A 22,792-nucleotide genomic window follows, 5' to 3' on the forward strand; every position below is an offset into this window, starting at 1 on the left:
GCTAAATTACAGTCAGCTTTTTGTGGAGAAGTAAGAGCAAAAGCTTTCAAATGCTTACAAGATATTGAGGTCATAGTCTGTATTTTCCAATAATGACTGCTCTTAACACCAAGACTGGCAATGTTTTTCTCCCTGTTTTCAAGGGATATGTTATAATCTAATAATTTGAAATCACAGGGGAATTCTGTATGGACTCATTATTCAGTGATACATCCCCCCTAAAGGAAAATATGGGGGAACATTTGTAGCAAAATACAGAGTAACTTGCAGAGTTTAAGACATCAGAGACATGTCAGAACCACCATGGTCATCTTTGTGATGTAAGACTAAGGAACTGCTCTATCTCATCTTTGATTCCAGCACTTGGAATTTGCTATTGAATGATTTCTAGTAAAATGAGTGTTGAAACAAAGCTGGTAAAACAAAGCACATTCAATGCAATTATCTGGTTTGCACTTGGGATTTTTTTCTTTTTTTTTTTTTTTCTTTTCGGTGTCCAATCAAACTTTTCAACTGTAATTTCTCATTATTTTCTGTTCTGTGAAAGAAAATTAGCACTACGCTGTAGAGTGGAGGAAATAATGCAATTGAGGTAATAAACACAGAGAATTCAAGGAATCCAAAGTGACATGTGTTTTTGGAATATGGCAGCTGATAAATGCTGAGCCACTGACTGTTTCTATACGTAGAATAGCAGGTATTAAGTCTCCAGGAAATGCCACCTGGCAGTAAGGAACTCCACTTCCTTTTAAAATGTATATGCTTCTAGCAAAGTGCAGTTGACAGGCATGTCTTGCACGTGATTTGTGTTTATTCTCTGTCCCCGGTGACTTTAATTTGCCCTCCTGGGGTTATGCTGTGACCTGCACACCAGTGGAGGACAGTGCTTGCCCTCAGTGGGAGGAGGGAGCAGAAGGGCCCCATCAGAGCTCCCAAGTGGGAGAGATGTGTGTGCAGGAATTAAAGAATACAGGGAACTGTAGAAAGAAGGAACAACACACTTGGCAGTTTACTGCCAACAAGCCTAGCAGATAAAGGTCCTTGACAACACAGGGAATTCCTTCACAGACATTTACAGTAATTTCACTATTATAAGCCACACTGAGTATAAGCCGCACTTCTGGGTTTCAGCAACTTTTTGTTTTTTTGTCCATACATAAGCCACACCTGATTATAAGCCGCACGTTACAATACAGAGTGTGATAAAAGGTATCTGTTCTATCACCATCTGTTGAGGGTGGGGACAGTGATCCTTATCTCAATGGCAGATATTCTGCTAATGGGCCATCCATTGAAACCAGGTTGGGCATTGTTCTTTATCTTTTCACACCCCATCCTTCCTCCAGTGAGTCATTTTCTGCTAATGGCCATTGAGTCCCACTGTGTGACTGATAAAATTACTGCATCCCATTGAAAGTTGCTCCAGCCAGGGGGAAGAGCCCAACATTTCTTACCAAGATAAAAACAGAGGCTTTGGGACACTAAGGTAGCCCCTTTCTCCACTGGACTCCAGAGGAAAACCGGATTTCTCCACATCACCACTGGAGCTCCTTGTACAGGAGCACTGCTCCAACTGAGCCACATCTGTCACTGCAGGAGGATGCAGCCACCATGGAATGGGACTGCTACCAACACCCTGCCTGACTGACGGGTGTCAGGTTGTACTCTGACTTTGTCAGGGTTTGGAGTTTGTTTCTTTGTAGTACTGTATTTCTATTTTAATTTCCCTAGAAAAGAACTGTTATTCCTAATTCCCATATCTTTGCCTGAAAGCCCCTTGATTTCCAAATTATAATAATTTGGAGAGAGGGGGTTTACATTCTCCATTTCAAAGAGAAGCTCCTGCCTTTCTCAGCAGACACCTGTCCTCCAAACTAAAACAGCAACTTTTCCTTCTTTGTCCATATATAAGCCGCACCTGATTATAAGCCGCACTTTGGGCTCGGACCAAAATTTTAGTCAAAATGGTGCGGCTTATAATCGTGAAATTACTGTAAGCAAAATTTGGCTTCAAAATAATTTCTTAGTATTTTTCTTATTTCTAAATAATTTGGCTTCTAATAATTTAAGACTTCTGCCTTAAATTTTGCTGTTGTTACATTAAATAATGTCAGTTTTTCTCTTGGGGTCCGGAAGCTGTAGCAAATGTGCTGTCAGGCAGATCCCTGAATTTCTCCTTCATTCTTGAGCAGGACTTCTCAACCCTCTGTGCCATCTCTCCAGTACACACAGCTCTGTAAGAGGACAAGCTGCACCACCTTTCCCATGTCCTTGCCTCGCTGTTTTTAATCTCAAGTGGCCAGTTTGTTTTGTTTTCATTACAAATGGGGAGGGAGTGGATTAGAAAGGATAGAACAGTCTGAACTCAATGTCCTCATTAGGCTTGTTTCTTCCTAGTTAGCTACAAACTCTACACATGCTTGCAAGTCCTTTATTTACTTGGGTCACTTAGGTCAAGTCTACTTTATTCGCTTCACTTTATTCACTTAGGTCAAGTTACTCAAGGGAGTAACTTGATACCAGAGAAGCATCTCCCTTAGGTAGGGGTCATTGCTGTGAGTAGGAATGACTCAATCAGGACCCAAAGCCTGCTTCCCTGAGAGATGCAGCCTGCAGAGTGATGTCATTTATGGCAGGAGAAGTTAACTCTGTGTGGCAGTAGGAAAGAAGGATTTACCCTGCTAAGGAAGATTACTCACAGAGGCACGTTGTCACTCTCATACAGATTTCTCTCATATTTAAGGAATGCCAGTGAAAACAGGGAAATATTTATTTGATCCTGTCTGTGTAGCTCTTTTAAAAATAACACTGGCTACAAATCTACCCAGTAACTGCCTCAGCCTTTTTCCTAGCAGTTACTGTGCATGCTGGCATGATTATTCAGCATGTCTTCACAGCAGATAAAATCCCAATATCATAATATGGGACCACATCAGGGTGTAGGCAGTCCCTTGCAAATGAAGAAAACAAACCCCCTGCTGACATCAAAGAGGAGGCAGGGAGATAGTAAAAATTCCCAGATGGATCAGACATTTCTAGTACCATTTTTTTTTCATTCTTCAAGTAATGCCCAGAGTTCTCACTCCGATTGAGTGCAGGGCACCAGGTCTGAAATGCCACCAAGAGGCTTGTCCTGAAGCATCTAAAAATCTAAGAATGCCATCTGCTGTCTCCTCAGAACAGTTTGCATTGTATCTGTGCAGATGGGGGCTGACAGACACACTTTGGGCTCCCATTTGGTCACTTGGCACTGCTGGCTGTTGTGTCACCATGCTGGGCAGGGAGGATTTGGCTGTTCCACATCCAAGCAGAAAGGGCATGATCTGCTTTGGGTTTTTCTGACCTTCTCCCCCAGATGACACCTCTGCTGCAACTGATGTTATCCAAGCTCACAACAAATTTCATTGCACACTTTGATTTTAGTTGGCTGAATTTTGCATTGGTTATTCATTTAAGATCTTGTAGGCAATGATTTGAAGTCCTTGGTTCAATTAATGTGTTGCTGCCCCGATGGGAGTTTTTAAACATTCTCTTTCTCATCCTGTCCCAAGGATGTGACTGGCACACGCACTGCAGAGCGGTCAGATCAGAAGTGGGACACAGCAGAGTTCATTTCGCTCAGGACACAGGATGGTACATGGATGTTCCACAACTTCATCATTTCAATTGCTTCTGTCTGTCCAAGCCTTCCCAAAGCCTTGTTGGACGCCTGTGGTCCTTGTGATTTTCACAAAGCATTATTAAAGTATCAGCAAAGCACAGAGCAGCAGAGCAGTCAGATCATGCTCTCAACCAGTCAATGTATTTTAAGCCTGACAATATTTTTTTTTTCAGTGATGATCTGAATTTATAATAACATTGCATCTTGTACAAGTGCTACAGTAGAGGGGAAAAAACAGAGCATGAATTAAGTACAGGCAAAAATGAGGAAATAATATTTTTAAGTTTCAATGTCTACAGAAATCTGTGGGAGAGCCTCTCTCTTCTCTTTAATGTAGATTTCTCCAAAATTAGGTACTGCCTTCTTAGTTATGTCTGTTTGCTATTAGTGTGCTCGATGAGAGCACTGGGATGAACAACTAACAAACTTTTCAGTGTTTGAGATGTTCATTAATGGAACAAATAATTTGCTGCTCTGATCGTGGGGGAGCATGGAAATGACAGCCCACCTAACCTTGCCCTTAACATTTTATCTAAGTTTTCCTTGTGCCAGGCAAAAGGGAAGGAGATCAGACATCTTTCTTAATCTCCCTTTTTTCCAGAAGCAAATCCAATTCCTGTTTAACACATGTAACAATAACCTCTCCCATATGTGCTTTGCCCTTTGTTGCAACTATTTTTTATGAGTTGTTTGAGTAGCTGTGCCTCTTATTTTTTCAGTTTTAGATTATCTTCTGCTGGTTTGCCCTGCCACATCAATCACAGTTCAGAAAACATCTGCTAACCCTCTGCAAAGAATCTTTCTTTGAATTTCTGTACTGCTAAAACAGCTCCACAGTTTTACATAAGAAGCATTTTTGACAGACTGTAGCTCACAGGATAAAAGAAATAGAAGAAATTTTAAAAATTCTATTTTTGTCACCTCTTTCTATAGGCCTTACTAAATGTTGTTTTCTTTAGCAGTGGAAATGACTATAGAAATTCAATTTCTTTACAGGTTTACAAAGCACCCTCTCTAAACTTTCTTCAAGCATCTCATCATTCAAGCACACACCATCCTTGCAGGGGTGTGAGAACTGGGGCATTTCAAATGCTGTACATCTCACAAGTATCATCTCTTGGGGGTGGTTATTTTCTATTATTGCTCACACTTTAAGCTAGCAGCCTGTCTGATATTTCTTTATTTTATTTGCATTTGTTGTTGGGTTTGGTGATTGGTTGGGGGTTTTTTTCCATGCAATAAGTTGTTCAGGACATTTCTGCAATTGGCATTTTCTTGTAGTTCATTGCTGTACACGTTTTTATTTGTTTTAAAAATTACCAAAGGATAAAGTTCCTTTTATCAGGTTTGATGTCTTGGTCAGAAGTCAAATCAATACATCCAGGTATGAATAGGTTTTAAATCTAGCAGTTCTGGTTTTTAATATCAACAGCACTCAGTGAAAGAATTTAGCATTGAATCTCACCCTTCCCCTCACAATACATATGAAAATTTAAACTCAGGCTCCAGCCCACCTCTTGCTTTTCATATGCCAGTGCTGAGGTTACTTCACTTTAAAACTTTACTTTGGAGGAAGACTAATTCCTCTCCCATTTATATTTGTGCATTTCTGTGTCTGTTAAGAATTTTATTTAGCTGTTTCTGATTGCATCATGAGAACCTTATGATTCCCCCTTGAGAGCTTATTATATGTAAAAGGAAATTAAAAATAAATAAATGTTTAATTCCAGTGCATTCTAGCAATACATACACAATCTGTACAAAAAGTCTTTGAACTGTGCAAGTTGTAAAGAGAGTTGCAAAGAAAGTAAATACCAATAAAGAACCATTCTTTCTTCTGACAAATACAACTTTGTGAAAACAGAAACCATTAATTTTTCTGTCCAAACATACTGGGGCTGTCTAGTGAGCTAAAGGACATTTTGCTTATTATGTCAGAAAGTACTTTTTTATCCTCTAAAGCATTTTATTATCTCATGCGTGCAAGCTGAGTTTTAGGTCTAATCAGGTTTATAAAAATCAAAAGCAACAGTCTTACTAATGTGGAAAAAGAAAGGAAGCTGGAGTTTGAGGTGTTCTGAGATGGGGCTGATTAACCCCTGAGTTGATAACTGCCTAAATCCACTCTTTGTTCTTAAAACTAAGATCCAGAGTTGGTCAGATTTGTCTGGCCATGTCTCTTTTTTCCAGTTGTTTAGGAAGAGAAAACAAATCCCACATGTGCATCAAGACAGGCACACAGCAATGGTCACACTTTGTGGTGTTTGCATCAGTTCTTTAGTTACCTGATCAGGTACCTTTCTATTGTTAGAGCCTGAGCATTCTCCTAGAAACCCGCCCTGACAGTGATTTGAAGATGTCACACTGCATCTCCCCTGAGCTCAGCCCCATCCTTGCTCATTAAGCATCATCCCAAGTTTACAGGGTGGGTGGATTTTCCTCCCTAGGGCTGTATCACCTATCATTTCTCATATACAGTGCTGTACTTCTCCACTGTCATCTAAAGACAAAGTTTTAGACTTCATCCAATATTTTGCTGTAATTCTTCTATCATGAGAAGCTTTGAGTAGCTCATAGTAAACCACTTGTTATTTGCTGGAGCATTTAACCTGCAAGAAGATCAATTTCTTTCATCAATATATTTTTCTCCACGTACCACAAAACTGTAATCTTATCATTCCTGACTGGACTCCTACAGAATCCCTGTTAACATTTGTTATCTTTTAAGCTTTTGCCTTTTCTAAACCTGTTCACAGGTGATGAGTTAGAGCATCTGGAGGAGGACATCAAACAAATAAAATACATTTTATTATCTATAATAGAGAAAGGAAACTAATGTCCACTTACCTGAGGAATTCTGTCAAACTGTAAAAAATTTAACAATTTTATAAAAGTGTTTGTAACTCCAAATTAATTACTTTTCCACTCAAATGGTTGAGACCCATTTGCTTTGAGCCCATTTCTGCTACCACGAGGCTTTAGCACTTCCAGGTTTTCAAAGTTCCTTGTTTGCAAAACTATTTCCTTAGGACATGTGTATTCATTTTTCAACATTTGACATCCTGAAACAAGGCTTTGCCATCATTATCTCTGTTCAGAGCTCATCGGACTGTTGTCTTGGGTTTTGTGTATGCTCACCTGACCAGACTGAAGACAGTACAGTGTGTTGACATTTTCCTACACAAGTTTTGTGACTGAATCCAGTAGACCAAAATTTCCTCCTGTAAATATTACTCCCTATCACAGCTGTGCTTGCTCATGAAGAAATTTTAAAAAGTAGAAATGTGATGGGTCATTTCACTGAAACCTGGGGCAGTTTTGGGGCCAGATTGTCTTTGGGTTTGGATAGCCCTGTAGGAAGAAGAGCCAAGAAAAATTCTTTCTATCTGTTCTCCTTCCAGTCGTTAAGGATAGATAAAACCTTTATGGTGACTCCATGACAGGTTTTCTCAGTCCATGAGCATCCTGCCAGCAGAAGATCAAAGCTATTTCCTGGGAAACAGTGACAGGTGATCCTTGCTGACCTAGGAACTGCCAGGGCTCCTGAATGCCCTTTACCTGCCTTAACTTTGAACCATCTTTAGAAGTCTCTGGCAGAGAATACTTGACCTCCCACCTCCCCACTCTGTATAAGGCTGCTTGGCAGCACACTGTGGTCTTTGTTCCATATTGCTGCTTTTCTCTCCATGCTATTCCTCTATATCCAGGTGGACGGAGGGACACCACACATTTTTGAGTTTGATTTTTTACATTTAAAGCCTGAAGATCGTGCCTGGATCTCATCCTCAGCTGATCTGACCTAAATTAAATGGTTAGAGAGCAAGGCTGAACCTGCAGGAGCTACCTCAGGTGTTGGAACTGGAACCAAGTCCTTTCAGTCATCCAGCAACTTTGTAAGAAAGTGGACACATTCTTTGAACAAAAGCCTACAAAAAAAAGTTGAAGACCCCCAGGAGGAGAGAGGGATACTGCTGTGAGGGGTGGTAGAGGTCTTTTTCCAGCAGAACCAAGGAGCCCAAGCCATGCGGACATTTCTCTCCCCAAGTTGGGGCTGTGTGGCCACCATGCTCAGCTCTCTGTGTGCCCAAGGGAGCTCACTCCAGCAGGCAGACGATGCTCAAGCTGAGCTGCTTCCCAAGAGAAAAGGATCCAGAAGGAGCTGGGTTTTGTTGTGGCTTTTGGTTTTGTTCTGCTGATCCTCCCTTATCTCAAAGGGTGAGGCAAGGGTGGCGTTGCAAGATGCAACATGGCAAACATAAAACAATTGTGTTGGTGTCCACATGCCTGTTTGTGTGAATCTCCTTGCATGTGACTATTGTGGTTTGTGAAGCCAATGAAGACAGAGTTTGAAAATGCAGGAGTGAGAAAACCGTGAGTAGATGCCAAAATTTCCTTTTTTCTGTTTTTTACGGCACATGGTTTTGAATTGAGTGCTTGTATATGTTTAAATGACATTGCCTACTCCAAAGTAACCACCCTGCAGCTTGAAAATTTTCTTACCTATTTCTTTTCACATCAGCTAGTTTTCTGTCCTGTGCTGTGTCTTTCCTTACTATTTCAAGACCTTCCCTATTATTCTTGAAATAGAAATTACGTCTGCAGCCCCAAGAATGCTGGGCTACACCCACAGAATTTACTTTATCTACCAATCTACCATTAATATTTTGAGAATCCAGCAAGACAGAAAAAGACTGCCTCCCCAAATTGCTATTGTACAACTGTCCTTAAATGAACTGAGTGATATGATTTTGCTTTGCAAGACTGGTGAAGAAAGTCCTCAGTGTTTTTTTTTGTCACAAATAATTGTAGATGTACTTATCTAAGATATCTTGCCGTAACTGTGGACCTTTTTGTGCTAAAACTGTCTCTTGTTTTCCAGGCTTCCTTTGAAATTGCTATAAAACCTTTCATATTTATGAATATTTAATATTTTTCCATTTTCTTAGCCCATGTCTACATTTATTAAGTGATAAACATCCACTCCGGGGAATATTACTGGTTATACTGCTAGTGCTTTGGAAGTAGAGCTGTAGTAGCAGTCTCCTGGTGTGCAGTCAGAAATAAATGTGATTTGTGGGTAGACCTTGCTGGTGGCTGGGGATGGAGCATCAGCTCTGCCACTTGAGAGGGTTCCCAGAAGTGATCTGACTCTGTGCTGAGTCACAAATCCTCCCCTGCTTCCTCCCTGCTTGCACAAAGTGATGGTTTTCTTCTGAACTGTATTAGCAGGAAAAGAATTGCTTCCCACACCCCTGGCTGAAGTATGGAGATGTCTATTTTTGTGTGTGTAGGGAGGCAGGGGATGGATGGTCCTGTCCTTTCCCTTTTGTTCCTGCTTACTTCTAGGAGGTCATTCATAGGAGACTGTGCCTGTGGTGTAAAATACATCCCTGCAAAACCAATGGAGAAGCAGACTCAGGATATGCTTGTTCTGAAGACCTGGACTGCTGGTGTGATGGGAACAGGGCACTGCCCTGCCCAGCAAAACAAGTTTGATCCAGAACTGAAGATGTGTTAAAACTGTGAGAGAGCACTTTGCTTGGTCTCAGTTTTAGTTCTGAGACCAACATCTTCAGAATAGTTTCAACTTTGCCTTTGGGACTGGGTCACTTTCAAAGCAGGTAGCAGGCAGAAATCAGCCCAGAAAATGGGCTCAGATGAGGGCAGCCCCGGTGTGGTCAGTGAGGATGAGGAGGATGAAGGCAGCCCCAGTTGTGGGTTTGAGTTGAGGGAAAATTCCCCCATTTTCATTGTTTTAAGGCTTAAATTACAAGGGAATCCATGTTTTCCCTTGGTTTTATGAGTTTGAATTCAGAGGAAATCTTCCTTTTCCAACATTTGAAGTATTTAAATAGAGGGGGGGAAGGGTAGAAAAAGAGAGAAAAAATCGCAGGAAAGATGAAGTGAAAAATGGTGGAAAATGTAAGATAAAAAAGAGAGAAAGGGCAGGGAAACATGAGGGGTACAAAAGGACAGAAAATCTAAGGGGAAAAGGGTGGGAAATGTGAGATTAACACTCATGCATTAATTAATTGGGAATTTATGAACATTACTGTGCAACAAAGAAGAGATATTGTCTTTTTGAGGAAAACCTGGCAGAATCCAACTCAGAAGATTTTTTGGGTCTGGAAGTTCAGAGTCTTGAAAAAAAAAGGCAAGTTGGGTGTTTCCAGGAATTGTCTTACTTTCTACAGGCAGGTCTTTCTTGAGAGGAATTCTGTATTAGCAAACCTACCATTAATTTCCTTGGACACTTTCCACAGTGCAACAATGCCAAGTGCATTTTAGCAGCTGGGTCTTTTTCTTGTGCCATCTTGCTAAACATTGGTTGAAATCCAAAAAAGCTTGTAAGTACACAAGGGGATGTGTAGGTAATCCCACTGCTTTAGGTGCAGACAATTACATGCTCAGAGATAAAACTCATTCTCCAGTAACTGCCTGAATCGATGAGACAACAACCAGCCCCTCCCATCATCTTCCTGAGAGAAAAACACAGCATCATGTACTAGCTCTGAAACACCTGCAGCAGCCCTGAAAGTCCATTTCCCGCAGCTTTGGGAAAGATCAGTGTTACTTGGTATAAGCTTTTTTGCTCCATTCTTCCATAGTCCCTCTTCTTCTCCTTGGTATTCTGAACTTTTGGGTTAATACAGTCCTCTGGAGGCTGAAAAGGGCTTGACCTGGTATAAAAAGCAATGTTTTTTCCCATGCAATAAATATTTAAAACGTTTTATCAGTGTAAATAAATGCTAAATTCTGTGAGCGCAGGGAATAGCATTAACGTGTTTGGCTTGCTGAAACATTTATGGAATCAGTGTCAGCCAACAGAACACAGCCAAGAGGATTTTTTGAAAGGTAAACTGAAGTGCTTTTAAAATAAATACTGAGAGTTGTTTAAGATCTTCAATTATTAACAGATGAAAAGTGTGGGCTGAAAAAGTGCAAGCAATCCCTTTTGTTGCACTTTCCCTAATCCCTGTGCAGTTCTGTGTGTCCAGCCTGGAGCGAGCTCCTCAAGGCAGATGCTGCACCTCTAACAGATGTCTGCAGAGAGTCTAGCACACAAATAAGTAGATTTAGAATGCCAAATATTTGAAAACCCTTTATTTTTATATTTACTTCTCAGGACTTAAGTACCAGACCCTGTGTTTATGGTTGGCCAGTGCTCTGCAAGCAGCACTGTTAAAAACTTGGCTCTGCTTTAAAAAGCAGTTACTGGCATCACCTCCTTGAAATGCAGAGGCCAGCTCTGCAGCCTGGTCAGGTCACCTGGCACTCTGATTTAATTGTGATTATCAACTGCACAGCTCATTGTGCTAGGAGTGCAAGCCTTACCTCTCCAAGTGAGAAAAATATTCCAGAGATATGCAGTGGTGTGAACACCTGCGTGGGGTGTTACCTATATATTGCACCGTGCAAGGATCAAGAGCACACATGAGCTGGGACAGAGAAATCCTGATTCAATCAGAGTGCCAGGAGACCTATCAGACTGCAGAGCTGGCCTCTGCATTTCAAGGAGGTGATGCCAATAGCTGCTTGGCAGAGAAAGAGCCCATAAGAGCGTGCAGAATTCTCACCACTGGTTAGCAAAGTCTTTGTGACTGTTTCTAAGGGGGTGCAGGGCCTCAATTCACTCTGATCAGGAATGCATCTGCACCTCTGGGGTTTCAGATTTGGTGTGCTTTGAAGCGTGTGAGGTTTTTATTAAAAAAGTGACTCTGTACCCATCTTCCCCCGCCCTTTAATCCCTCCTCATCTGCTCTTCCTTTGCCAGAACAATGAGTTTTCCAGGGGTCTGGGCATGGTTCCTCGTGCCATTCCTTGCAGCAGCCCTTTGTGTGGCCAGCAGCTGCCTGACAGAACAAAGCAATTTGCAGGCAGCAGCTGTGCTGCAGCAATAAGCTCAGCAGCAGTGTGGGGAGCCTGGTGATGTGCATGGATCTCTTCCTTTCTGCAAGTAGCATCCACTACATCTCCTAAGGGCATTTGTAAAGCTGCCACACAGTTAGTGGGGTTTTTTAACATTTAGAAACTCTCTGAGTACTTTGATGGTCCTCTATTTAAGTTTGGTAATTATTGGAATCATCTGGGTTTAAAACAGGCTGCCCTGAAGGGATAGTGCACAGTGCCCACACCAACTCATGCTAAAAGCATTCAGTACCTCATGTCCTCTTCAAAGCTGGCTTATTATTCTCAAGAAGCTTTTCCCTAATTAGTCTCTCTGAAGGTACTGTACATCTTCTGGTGGTACACGTTCCCCTCGACCATCTAAACATCATCTCAGGCTGGTGGTGCAAACCTTTGTTTTCATCATACACCCTGCTCTGGTAACACAAAGGGCGTTGCTCTGTGCAAATATCATCTTCTCTGGACATCTGTAGTGGGCTGTTAATGAAGCTGTTTTTAAAATTAGAGAGCTCTTTTGTTCATCTCTTTGTCTGCCCTCAGTACCCTCTCAAGAGTGCTGGGTATAACCTATGATGAATGTTAAAGTTAATTAATAGTAATAATTAAGGGTAAATTACATAAAACCTGGTATTAGAACTCTTGAACTCATAAGCTTGGCTACATTTTGGATTAACAAGAAAAGGGAGGATGTTGCAATTGGCCAGCCAGCCTGAATCCCCAATGGCCTGGGGCTGCTCCCCAAAGGGCTTCGCTGGTCCAGCTGCATAAGCAAGGTAATGATGTGATCAACCACACTTCAGTTACAAACTTGGGGTTATTTATAAGTGTGGTGGCCAGCTGTAGGCCACCTCAGTAGGCCTTTATTTGCTTTTGTGGAGATTTTGTTGAAGCAACAAATATTTCAATATGCAAAATCTGTGGGGGTTGTTGTCAGGTTTGCCATCTGTAGTCTTTTAAATTTTTGTACTTTTGTACTTGTTTGGTAGATGGTGAGCCATTGTTCTCATTTTCTGGGGAATGTAACATTCCTGACTGATGTAAAGAATTGGACCAATGCTGCTGTTGACCACACTTCATTTTCTGTGACTATTTAGAATCAGTAGACTCAAAGATGTGCACATTTAGAGGAAAAGGTTGACTGCCGCATGTAAGCACAGAATTTTTTTTTTTTTCTTTTCCCCCAGAGATATTTCTTACCAAGAAAAGCACCCAGAGGCAGCTGGGCAAGCAGAGTGGCCCACTCTTGTAGAGGGTGTTTTGATGCTGTCAGTGATGTGGTTCATTTAAGAGTCTCTGTGCAAGCCAGAATGTTTGCTGCTGAAGGGCACTGCCTTTGGATAGGAGCACATCCTTTGGACAGATAACTGATAACAGAGAACTGAACCACTGTGGACACCTGAAAAAATGCTCTGACATCTGAGATGTTAGCACCCAGGCAGTTCTTGCTGGCAGGCATGGGGGGATGCTGCTGGCCAGGCAGCTGATGCCACTCTTGGTTGCCTCTGCTGTGTTCCATCATCAGCCTTAGCTGGGAGCTGACAAGTGGATTGCTACAAGGCAAAGTGCTTGTCAAGAGATGTGTCATCCTCATTAGAAAGTATTTAAATTAGGGTTTTTTTTTTAAAAAAAGAAAGTCTAAGATCTTAGATGATAGATTTTGCAAGTTATTAGTTATCACAAGCTCTCTTGGCAGATGTATAACCGACATTTACAACTCATGAATCACATTTTTCAAAAATCACAGTTAATACCACTTCTCTGAGGAGATGACAGCATGTGCAGGAGACATTAATGACTTCTGGCTCTCAGTCACTGCAAAATCATGAGCTTGTAATTGTTCTGATGTGGCTATTTGTAGACTATAGATTTCTAGAGGTCTCTCAGTACTTCCATCATTAATAACTTGCCAGTGACAGGGGTTGCCATCATTCCTACTCAAAGTGATAACTTTTAGTTCTTTGCAAATGCAAATCCTTACTAAAGGCTTATGAGTCTGGCTTTATTGTTCTGGTTTTACAAAATGAGGGGAAGGAGACAGAGGGAGGGAGGCAGGCACATGAATCTGCAGCTTGAGTCAAGTGCATCTGAGGGTACAGCTGCTTAGTGATTTAGAGAACTTGGCTACCAGTCACCTTCCCTGGGCCCTTCTGGGAATGCTTGGCTTGCTCATGATTAGGCCTTTCAGCAGTCTCATACCTTAACAATCATGTAATAATATTTTGCTCATATCCATTTCTGGATAACCTCTGTTAAAAGGTGATCCATAAATCTTGGGACAAAACCAGCACTGCTGGTTCTGACCCTCTCTCTGTCCAGGCTGAAGGTAGATGAGGTGGATGTGGAGCACAGGAAGATCTTAAGAGGTCTGGGTTTGGTGGTTCTTGGGCATCTAATCTTTGAAATGTTAGGGATCTTCTGGGGAAGGTAATCTGTTAATGTACATCTTTGCATCATTAAGATAATGAGTTCAGCTGAGGGGGAACAGAATGAAACTGAAACACTACTGCGCATTTTGTAGCCTCTCTGAATTTTGTTCTCTTGCTGATAAGCGCTTCCTTCTGTTGTCTCTGCAGGTCTCCAGGTGGTTTTAAATTCAATTATCAAGGCCATGGTCCCTTTGTTGCATATTGCCCTGCTGGTGCTGTTTGTCATTATCATCTATGCCATCATTGGACTGGAGTTATTTATGGGGAAGATGCACAAGACCTGCTACCATGTGCAAGGGGGACTGATAGGTAAGGGGACACTCACAAACATACCGAGGTTTTCCCACGTGCAACAGAGAATTTCTCCTGGCACAGGAGATGGGTGGCTGATCTGCTTCTTATCTACTTCTTGGGGGTTTCACAGTTTGACTGCTGCAAACTGAGCTACACAGGAGAAGATGTCACAGAAATTAGCAACTCGTATATTTTATTATTAATCTCATGCACAAATGCATCTTTGTTTTAAACTGGTATCATTGTCAAGGAATATATAATTCAGGGCGGTACTTTTGTTTTTAGTCACAAGCTGCAACTTTGGTTAGAAGTGCTACCAGAAAGAAAGCAAAATTAAATTAATGGGAAGAAACTTTTTACATCAAATCCATCAGGAAATTTAGTTATTTCAAATTATTGAAAGAAGTATTCACATTTCAAAATAATTCAATTGCCCTGTCACTCATCTAACCATCTGTTCATTTTTTTGTTTGATTTATTGATCTTGAGCAGCAGCTATTTCTCATGTGGTAGAGGGTATTAATGCCTGGTACCCAGTTCAGCTCATAAGAAAATAGTGTACAGCAGAAAATTGTTTCAGAAGTTCTGCATTTTCTGCTTTTCTAATGTTGGCAGATTTCATCTTCTGGAAATGATGCTAGAGCTATAATGAACTGTCACTCTGGTTTGCATCTTTAAAGTGGGTGTATTTTTCTCCATTCTGTCTGGAAGTATTTACATTACAGCATCTAATTCTGATATTACTGTTTCTGGCATTCTTTCATGATCAGAATGTGATCACAAATTTTAAAAATTACATTGTTTACCACATAATAAGATGAGAAACAAACATAATTACCTGCTCCTCTACAGATACATGCATACCCGCATCTGTTAAAAATGTAGCGCTAAGATGTGAAATCTGCATATTTTAAAAAATCACATTGCAGAAGTTTTTCTGCTTATAAAAATGTTTTCTGGAGTGTTCTATATATACCAAAGCATTTAGTTTCCTGCGTTGTGTAGGCTGCCAGGTCTTTGCAAACACCTGTACCGAATAAGGGGTGGATAATCAAGCAGCAGTCTCAGTCAGAGTGCCACTGGGCACTGATAAAATGCCACACATCACCTAAATGCCGACAGAGCCAGGCTGCAGGCACTTTGCTGTCATTCAGCAGTGGCCCAGTGCTGCAGGAGGCTGTCCCCAGAGCACTGAGCCTGTGTGCTGCAGGGGCTCAGCAGTGCCAGTCCTGCACTCCCAGGCTGACCCAGGTGCCAAAGCTGGCCGTGCCACCCAGCCTAATGAAACCTGAGGGGCCTGACCTAATGCTCCCTGGTGTGCTGAAAGGCATGGATTCCTCCTCGCAGGAGGGTATGCTTTGGAAATGCAAGTTCATCTCCGTTTGGCTATAGAATTTGACAGCTTGGCTGTTATTTTTTTGTGACAAGAAAGTGAAGCGCCACAGCGAGTGGTTGTCTGTGTATTCCTGAGAAATCCCCCAAACCCACTGCAAAGTAGATTTGTTAACATCTGCTGTCCTCTCAGTGGCTCAGCAGTGTGTCACACGCCCTGTGCCCCTCTCTCCTTGCAGATACACCTGCAGAAGATGATCCATCCCCGTGTGCCCCGCAGTCCGCCCACGGGCGGCAGTGCCAGAACGGCACCGAGTGCAAGGCGGGCTGGGAGGGACCCAAGCACGGCATCACCAACTTTGACAACTTTGCCTTTGCCATGCTCACCGTGTTCCAGTGCATCACCATGGAGGGCTGGACAGATGTGCTCTACTGGGTACGTATCCGAAATGATGGCTGGGGGTCCTGCTCGTGCTCACAGCTCTGTTGGAACTCGGGGGCTTTGGATTTCTTGCTTGTTCTCCAGAGCGAAGGCATGGTTGCTAGCATGGAGCTTGAATTAACTCAGCTTACTGTTAGGTGAAATTGGAGGGGTTATCTGGTGCACTGAAATCAAATGTAAATGCTGTCTTTCCATTGATATTTTAATTTTGAGTGATAGCAGATGGCTTATGGATTTGAAGGTTTTCAATGCACCTTGGTTGAGCAGAAAGTCATGGAAAGACCCTCTCTGCAGGAGTGAAACATCTCATACATGTCCAGATTACTGATGTAGAAGAATTTGTGACAGACAACCATGCATTCTTTGTGTTGCAAGTGCACTACACTGTTCAGCTCATAGGTTTGATAAGAAAGGCCTCACCAATTCCAACAGTACTCCTCATTATTACTTTTGTCATAGAAGAATTTATTCAAATGCTATTAGCTCTGATACTGGTATCAATCACATGTTTAGCCAAAATATGATATTACCTGTAATATAAATGGAGTCTGACCTTGTCCTGTACCCTAATTCTGGGCATTTCAGCAGCTTTAGTTTGTACCTTTTAATTCCTAATGTATTGGGAAATTCACTGCAGTACCATTATACGACAGGAGTTAATATCAGGTTTATCTTTCACCAGTAAATCACAGATAAATATGTTTCTGGATGCAGCTCTGACCATCAGCTTTTGCAGCAGTATGTTGTGACCTGGGACTTTGATTCACACACAGCACAGTCCTGTCTGTGTAGGACCAGCCCAGACTCTGGCATGCCATGACACACCTGGTTCTCAGATGGGTGGATGTATACCTGTCTTTTTACCACATTTAGCTCGCATTTCTCCATGCTGTGTGTGATTGAGGGGATTCATTTACAGGGGAAACAGGAGAGAGTAAATGATCTCAGAAGAAGAAATTAAAGTAGTTCTGGCCCTGTATGCCATTCAGAACTGTGAAACCTGTCCACAAGTTATCATCAGTTTCTCCAAAGATATATGCTAAGAAAGACCTTTCCAATTCCCACCCTTTAGGGCCCCTAAGTCAATTTAATGACTTGGTATGATTAATGTTTAACTCATTATCAGTTATCTGATAACAGGAGCCAAAAGCATATACTCACTTCCAGAAGATTTTCTACCATGACTGCAGCGGGCAGTCTGATTTTTATGGTGTCCCTGCAGCAAACTGGGTTTTAGTTGTTGGGTTTTTTTTGGTATTCAGCCAGGTTTTTTGTTATTCACTGATTTCCTGAGCTGTTCTTTTTTATCTTTAGAGACAGAATGCTGAACTTAGACCTTGAATTAATACAGATTGATGGTCATTATTTTTAAGGGCATCCATATAGTGAGCCTTTTAGATTGTGGCATTGTTAGAATGCTAGCTTTGGGAAGAGCAGAAATATTTCTTATCATCAGTTCCCAGTTATTCCTAGACAAGACCAGAAAAGATAAGAGTTAACACTGCAGAAAAAAATGTCGGTAATTGAGGAGGCAGGAACTTATTCCATAAAGTAAAAGTATCACCTATGTTTAAAGACTGTGAAATACCAAGTGTGAGTAAATACCTGAACACCTGAGCTGGCAGACATCTTTGGTTAAACAATCCTAAGAATTTTTGAACTCTTGTCCCATAGGACTTTTACCTCTTGGTGCTACAGTGCAGACAGAATGCAGCTTCGCTCAGCGCTTGCCAATTGGTGAGGGAGGTGTCTGAGGTGTTTCCTTCTGCAGAGGGGTCTGTGCCAGGGGCACTGCAGGGCACACCTAGGAGAAACACTATGGCTTTAATGTTTATGTGTAGAAACAGTCTCTAGCCACTCACACTGTCATTTCATATCTATTACGGTTTATACAGTCAGGTTTAGAGTGCATGGCAAGAGCATTCCTGCTTAGTTTAGCCAAATCAAAAGGAAGAGTACTCTGGAGAGTGAAGGATAGAAAAGATGCAACATTTCAATTGCAGAAGAATATTAGTAAATGAGGTAGGATACAAATATCTATCTTAACCTTACTGTGAGCCACTGTTTCCTTACTGCAGTCTGACTCATATATTACTTTATTCCACATCTTTGCCTTTTTGGCTGAGGAGGAGTGGACTTGTCATAGACAACCCATTGGGAGCTGCATCTCCACAGGGTGCAGAGATAGGAGGCTATTCTCTTCTCAGCTCTGAAAGATCTCCTGAAACCACAGTGAGGTCACAAAAATTAAATTTTGCTTTATAAGGAAGTAAACCTGCACAGTTATTTAAATTGGAAACACAGAGTTTGTTGTCCATTTTGCACTGAAAGTCTAGATTAAAAAACAGTGTAAATTTTGTAAATTATTACTGCAAACAGGACAGTTTTGCAGACTAAAATTAAACTCAACAATGTAAGCTAATGGGTTAATATTGAAAAGTGCTGAGCATTCAAAACTCAAGCAGACTTTGATGTTCTTAGCTCCTCTGCAATTCAGGGTAGATAACAAGGTTTGAATCTGGGGTCCTGCTGGGGTCAATGGCAAAATTCTCATTAATTTCAAAAGGTCAGGATCTCACTTTGTGTTTTGCAAAATCTTGATCACGCTGTTGAGATTTCTCACATGCAGTCACAGTACAACACGAGGATTTACAGATGCCTAATCAAGGCCTTGGTATCTGGTGAGATGAGTCTTCCAAGGACACACATGTGGATGCAGAGAGTTTTCTTTGCTCCCTTCTTAAACCTGAAAATGTGTGCCTGGCCTGAAACTCAGCAGGACAACAGATAAAGGTCTGGGCTCAATTATTTGGCTGGAAGTGTTGAGAGCATGGAGCAATTCCCCTGCTTTGAACTTGTCTATAAGTGCTTCTCAATTATGTCTTCTTACTTTCAAAAAAAAAAAAAAAAAAAAACCACACCCAACTTTGGAAAGATACTTAGATAGATACCTAGATCTCCTCATTCTTCTCCGTGGGAATGGAGGGAGCTTAGCACGTTTCAGCATGTTGCCCTGAAAAATATAGCAGTGACTTCACGAAACCACTGTCTGTCCTGTGCCACAGTTTGCAAGGTTAAAGCTGCATGTTTGAAAGTTGGAAAGCTATGTGACCTTCCACAAGCCCTAATCCACTTCATAGCTCTTCAGATTTTAACTTCAGTTTCCTGCTTCCTTCTTCATGCTTCCCTGTGCAGGCTTTCCACCTGTGTAGGGAAACCTGCCCGTGATCCACCTCCTCACAAAAACATCATCAGAAGCAGGAAAGCAGTCAACTTTTATTTCCTCAAAGGACTTGGCATCACCAAGATCAACACACTTTCCTATCTCCTCTCTCTCTCTCTCTTAGGAGATAAGACTTGTGGGTAGATCGATTTCTTTTGAAATGAGAAAGAAAAATGTTAGGGAAAACAGTTTGACACTGCTATCATGGAAGGTAGGATAATTGCTTAAAAAGAGCCAAATTTTTGATGTGAAATAATTATTTAGGACAGGATGAAAATCTGTGCAAAACAGTCTTGTTGACTCTTTACTGAGGAACTGATCTTTGTTGAAGGGAGCTTTAAGTGTTTCTACAAACACATCTCCTGTGCTGCCTCACTCTTACAAGTTTATTTGGCCCCATGGTAGGAGCCTTTGTCCCGTGGGCAGTCAGCCCACAGAGCCATGGAGCAGACAGCAGCTCTTGTGACATGTCCCATTATAACTTTTCCTGTGCATTACAGCAGCATTTCAGGCTATTATTCTCAAAACGCTCCTTAGTGCATGATCAGCCAGTGCAGGCACCAGGGCCCATTCCTGAAACCCACCCACCCTGGAAACTTCCAGCAGCAGGTGAAAATCCAAATGCTGCAAACAGAATCATTTGGTATTTTGTAATCAGCCTCTGCTGCAGTCCATTATTTTGTATTGTCTTGTTGGCTAAGGAGGAAAATTAATCTCTGAGCTGTTTATAACATGGTGTTTAAATATTTGTAGGCATTGTTTGTCTTCACTTAATCTTTTTCTAATCTGAGGAGATTCAGTTCTTTCGACCTTCCCTAATGGATCTTCTTTTTAATTATTTTACTTCAGTTTACTGTCCTTCAGGGGAAGCTTTGTTTCTGAGTTAAATGCAGTTCAGCCAGTGCCCTGTCTCTAGAAAGGTTTTCATCTTTGTGTGAAATGTGCTCTCTGCAGCTGGAGACCTGTGACACTGCATGCAAATCTATCCATTGCAGCCTCAGTCTGACATGCCTGGTCTCTCCACTGCCCTGCATCCAAGCAATTGTACACAGAAATGAAAACAAAGCACAGGGAAATGGCAGATTGTTGTATTGGGCTGTTCACATTGCTGGGCAGTGGAGAACCTGGTCCTGAGTTGTTCTGCTTGCCCCTTACAGCTTGAATTCTAGGATTGAGTAATTCTGCTTGATCTGCTTGAAGAATGTTAATAATGAGCAACCCTGAGCCTGCCATCAGTTTTGGAGTCCTGGCTCTGACCCATGTCATTTGGACAACACTTGAGAATACTTGGTGGAGTCTCTGAAAATAACATGCAGTGCCTCCAGGAACAATTTACCTCAAGGCTCTAAGTGTAAGCTAAGGAGTGCGGTATTATTGTAGGTGGACTGAGGCCAAGCCTGGATGGCATCCAGGGCACTAACCTGTCCCTGGAAGAGATGTCCAAACTGGCACATAAGTTGATTCCCTCAGATTAAAAAAAAAATAAAATAAAAAATAAAAAGTCCTTGCTACTCTTCCCCAGCCCCTAGGCAAGAAAATGAGATAATAGTCTAAAACAGTGCAGCATCACATCCCCAGCAGGGAGAAACACACACAGATGCAGAGAGTTAAACAGGCTGTCCTGGAACTTCCCTCCACCTCTCAGCCTTTGAGATGATGCTTTCAGGAGTTGCAGAATCAGCTTGAAACACGAGCATACAGTCACCCTGGCAGTTCCCATCGTGAAATCCAAACTGGAGCAAATTGAACAACAGATGTCATTTACTTTGCTGACAGCATTGACAGATTCTGTGAGCTCTTCTCACCCCCTCCTCCAGCCTGTTGCAGCCAATGAGGAAGATGTGAGAAATTCAGAGGTACTGCCACAAAGTGGAAGACATTAAACTGCAACCCCCAATTTTCGCCAGCTGTGTTTTTCCTTCTAACCCTTTATTCTTACAGCACTTAAGCTTGAATTAGTAAGGCTTTCCACAAAAGAGAATTATCTGATTCTAAGAATATATCTGTCTACATATTTCCATGGTGTTTATTCCCCATCCTCCTCTGCCCCTCCAAGAAAATGCTGGGCTTTTATTGTTGTGGGGTTGAGGTTTTTTTAATCATCTTTTTGGCAGGGGGTTGCATGAATGTGGAAACTTTAAAAGAATAAGCACGCAAGTGTGAGCATCCCACCGCTGTGATTGCAGAGGTTGTGTCACCTCCATCTGCTGCAGCAGTGGTGGCTAAGGGGAGAGGAGCCATAGTGCAGAGCACTGAAGGGCCACAGCATCAATGCACTGGAAAAGCAGCTTCCAACACGTAATTTGCATAAATGCTGACCTCAATCTGTTTTCCTTTTCCTCGTTAACAACTGCACATGCAGCTGTAATGGTTGCTGTACCTCTGACTTGAGTAACAGCAGTGACTTACTCATTGGCACTTGCCACAAAAAACCTGCTGCTGAACATTTGTTCAATACACTTGTTGTGTGAAATGAAGTCTTTATGAGGCCTTCAGAGCTCAGCTTTGGACTGCTCAGCCCTCTTCCTCCATAGAAAAAGAAACTCTCTATTAAGAATGAGCTTTTTTGGGTTGGTTATGGGAGGTGTTAATAGAGACCCTGTGCCCAGTGCTCCTGTGTGGGAAGGACCTTTATAACAGCCCTGTCTTCTGTTGCCCTTTCACTTTTCTTTCTTCCTTTGTTCTTCTTTAGACTGTATCCTAATTGCTGCTGTCTAATCACCACAGAGACCTTTCTTGTCTTTAATCTTTTTTCTTCTGTCCTGGAGCTCTAAGATTAAGAGCTGAACTACTGGGACATTTCTACACAACTTAGAGTTTTGAGTGCCTCTGTTTGTGGGTGCACTGCTTGTGCCCTACCACCAGTTTTATCAAGAAATTTTGGCTGATGCCTTCTGAAATAAATTCGTTAGCTGTGGATCCATATCTACTAGACAAATTCACAAATAACAGACTGGGTCATGATCTAGATACTGGGAAAGAAAAAGACAAGGAAATATGCCCCAAGGTGAGGACCCAAGTCTTGTGTCTAGAACCATTTATTAAATTATTGTTTATTTTTAGTTTATCTTGTTTCAACATCTTGGTTTCAAGACACAGGGCACTACAACATAATCTTCACCAGTCTTACTGTGAATATTAAGAAAATTAGAAATCCTGCCTGCAAAGATAATTGTTCCATTAATACTGGCTTTATTCATTGGTGTCAGAGGGATTTCTGCCTGGGCAGGATTTGAGGAGTCAGTGTGATGAGTGAAGAGTAGTCCCAGCACAGGGAGGGCGTGGAGCTGTTGGATGAGTGCAGAGGAGGGCTGTGCAGATGATCAGAGGGCTGGAGCAGCTCTCCTGTGAGGAAATTCTGGGATCCTGTGAGAGGCTGAGAGAGCTGAGGTGGGTCAGTCTGGAGAGCAGAAGGAGAGCTCTCTCCGGGGAGACCTGAAGGGGACTGGAGAGGCCCCCTTTGCAAGAGAATATCCTGATGGGACAAGGGCTACTGAATTAAAATG

General features: G+C 41.9%; 1 protein-coding gene across 1 annotated transcript in view; it reads left to right on the top strand.

Annotated features, from left to right (window-relative positions):
• Window positions 1-22,792, top strand: part of CACNA1C (calcium voltage-gated channel subunit alpha1 C) — a 384,464-nt gene that overhangs the window by 218,553 nt on the left and 143,119 nt on the right. The window contains 2 exon segments of the mRNA XM_033057464.2: window positions 14,143-14,304; window positions 15,861-16,057. Coding sequence (XP_032913355.1) covers window positions 14,143-14,304; window positions 15,861-16,057 — 359 coding nt within the window.

Source organism: Catharus ustulatus, chromosome 4 (genome assembly GCF_009819885.2).
Source record: "Catharus ustulatus isolate bCatUst1 chromosome 4, bCatUst1.pri.v2, whole genome shotgun sequence".
NCBI lineage: Eukaryota > Metazoa > Chordata > Aves > Passeriformes > Turdidae > Catharus > Catharus ustulatus.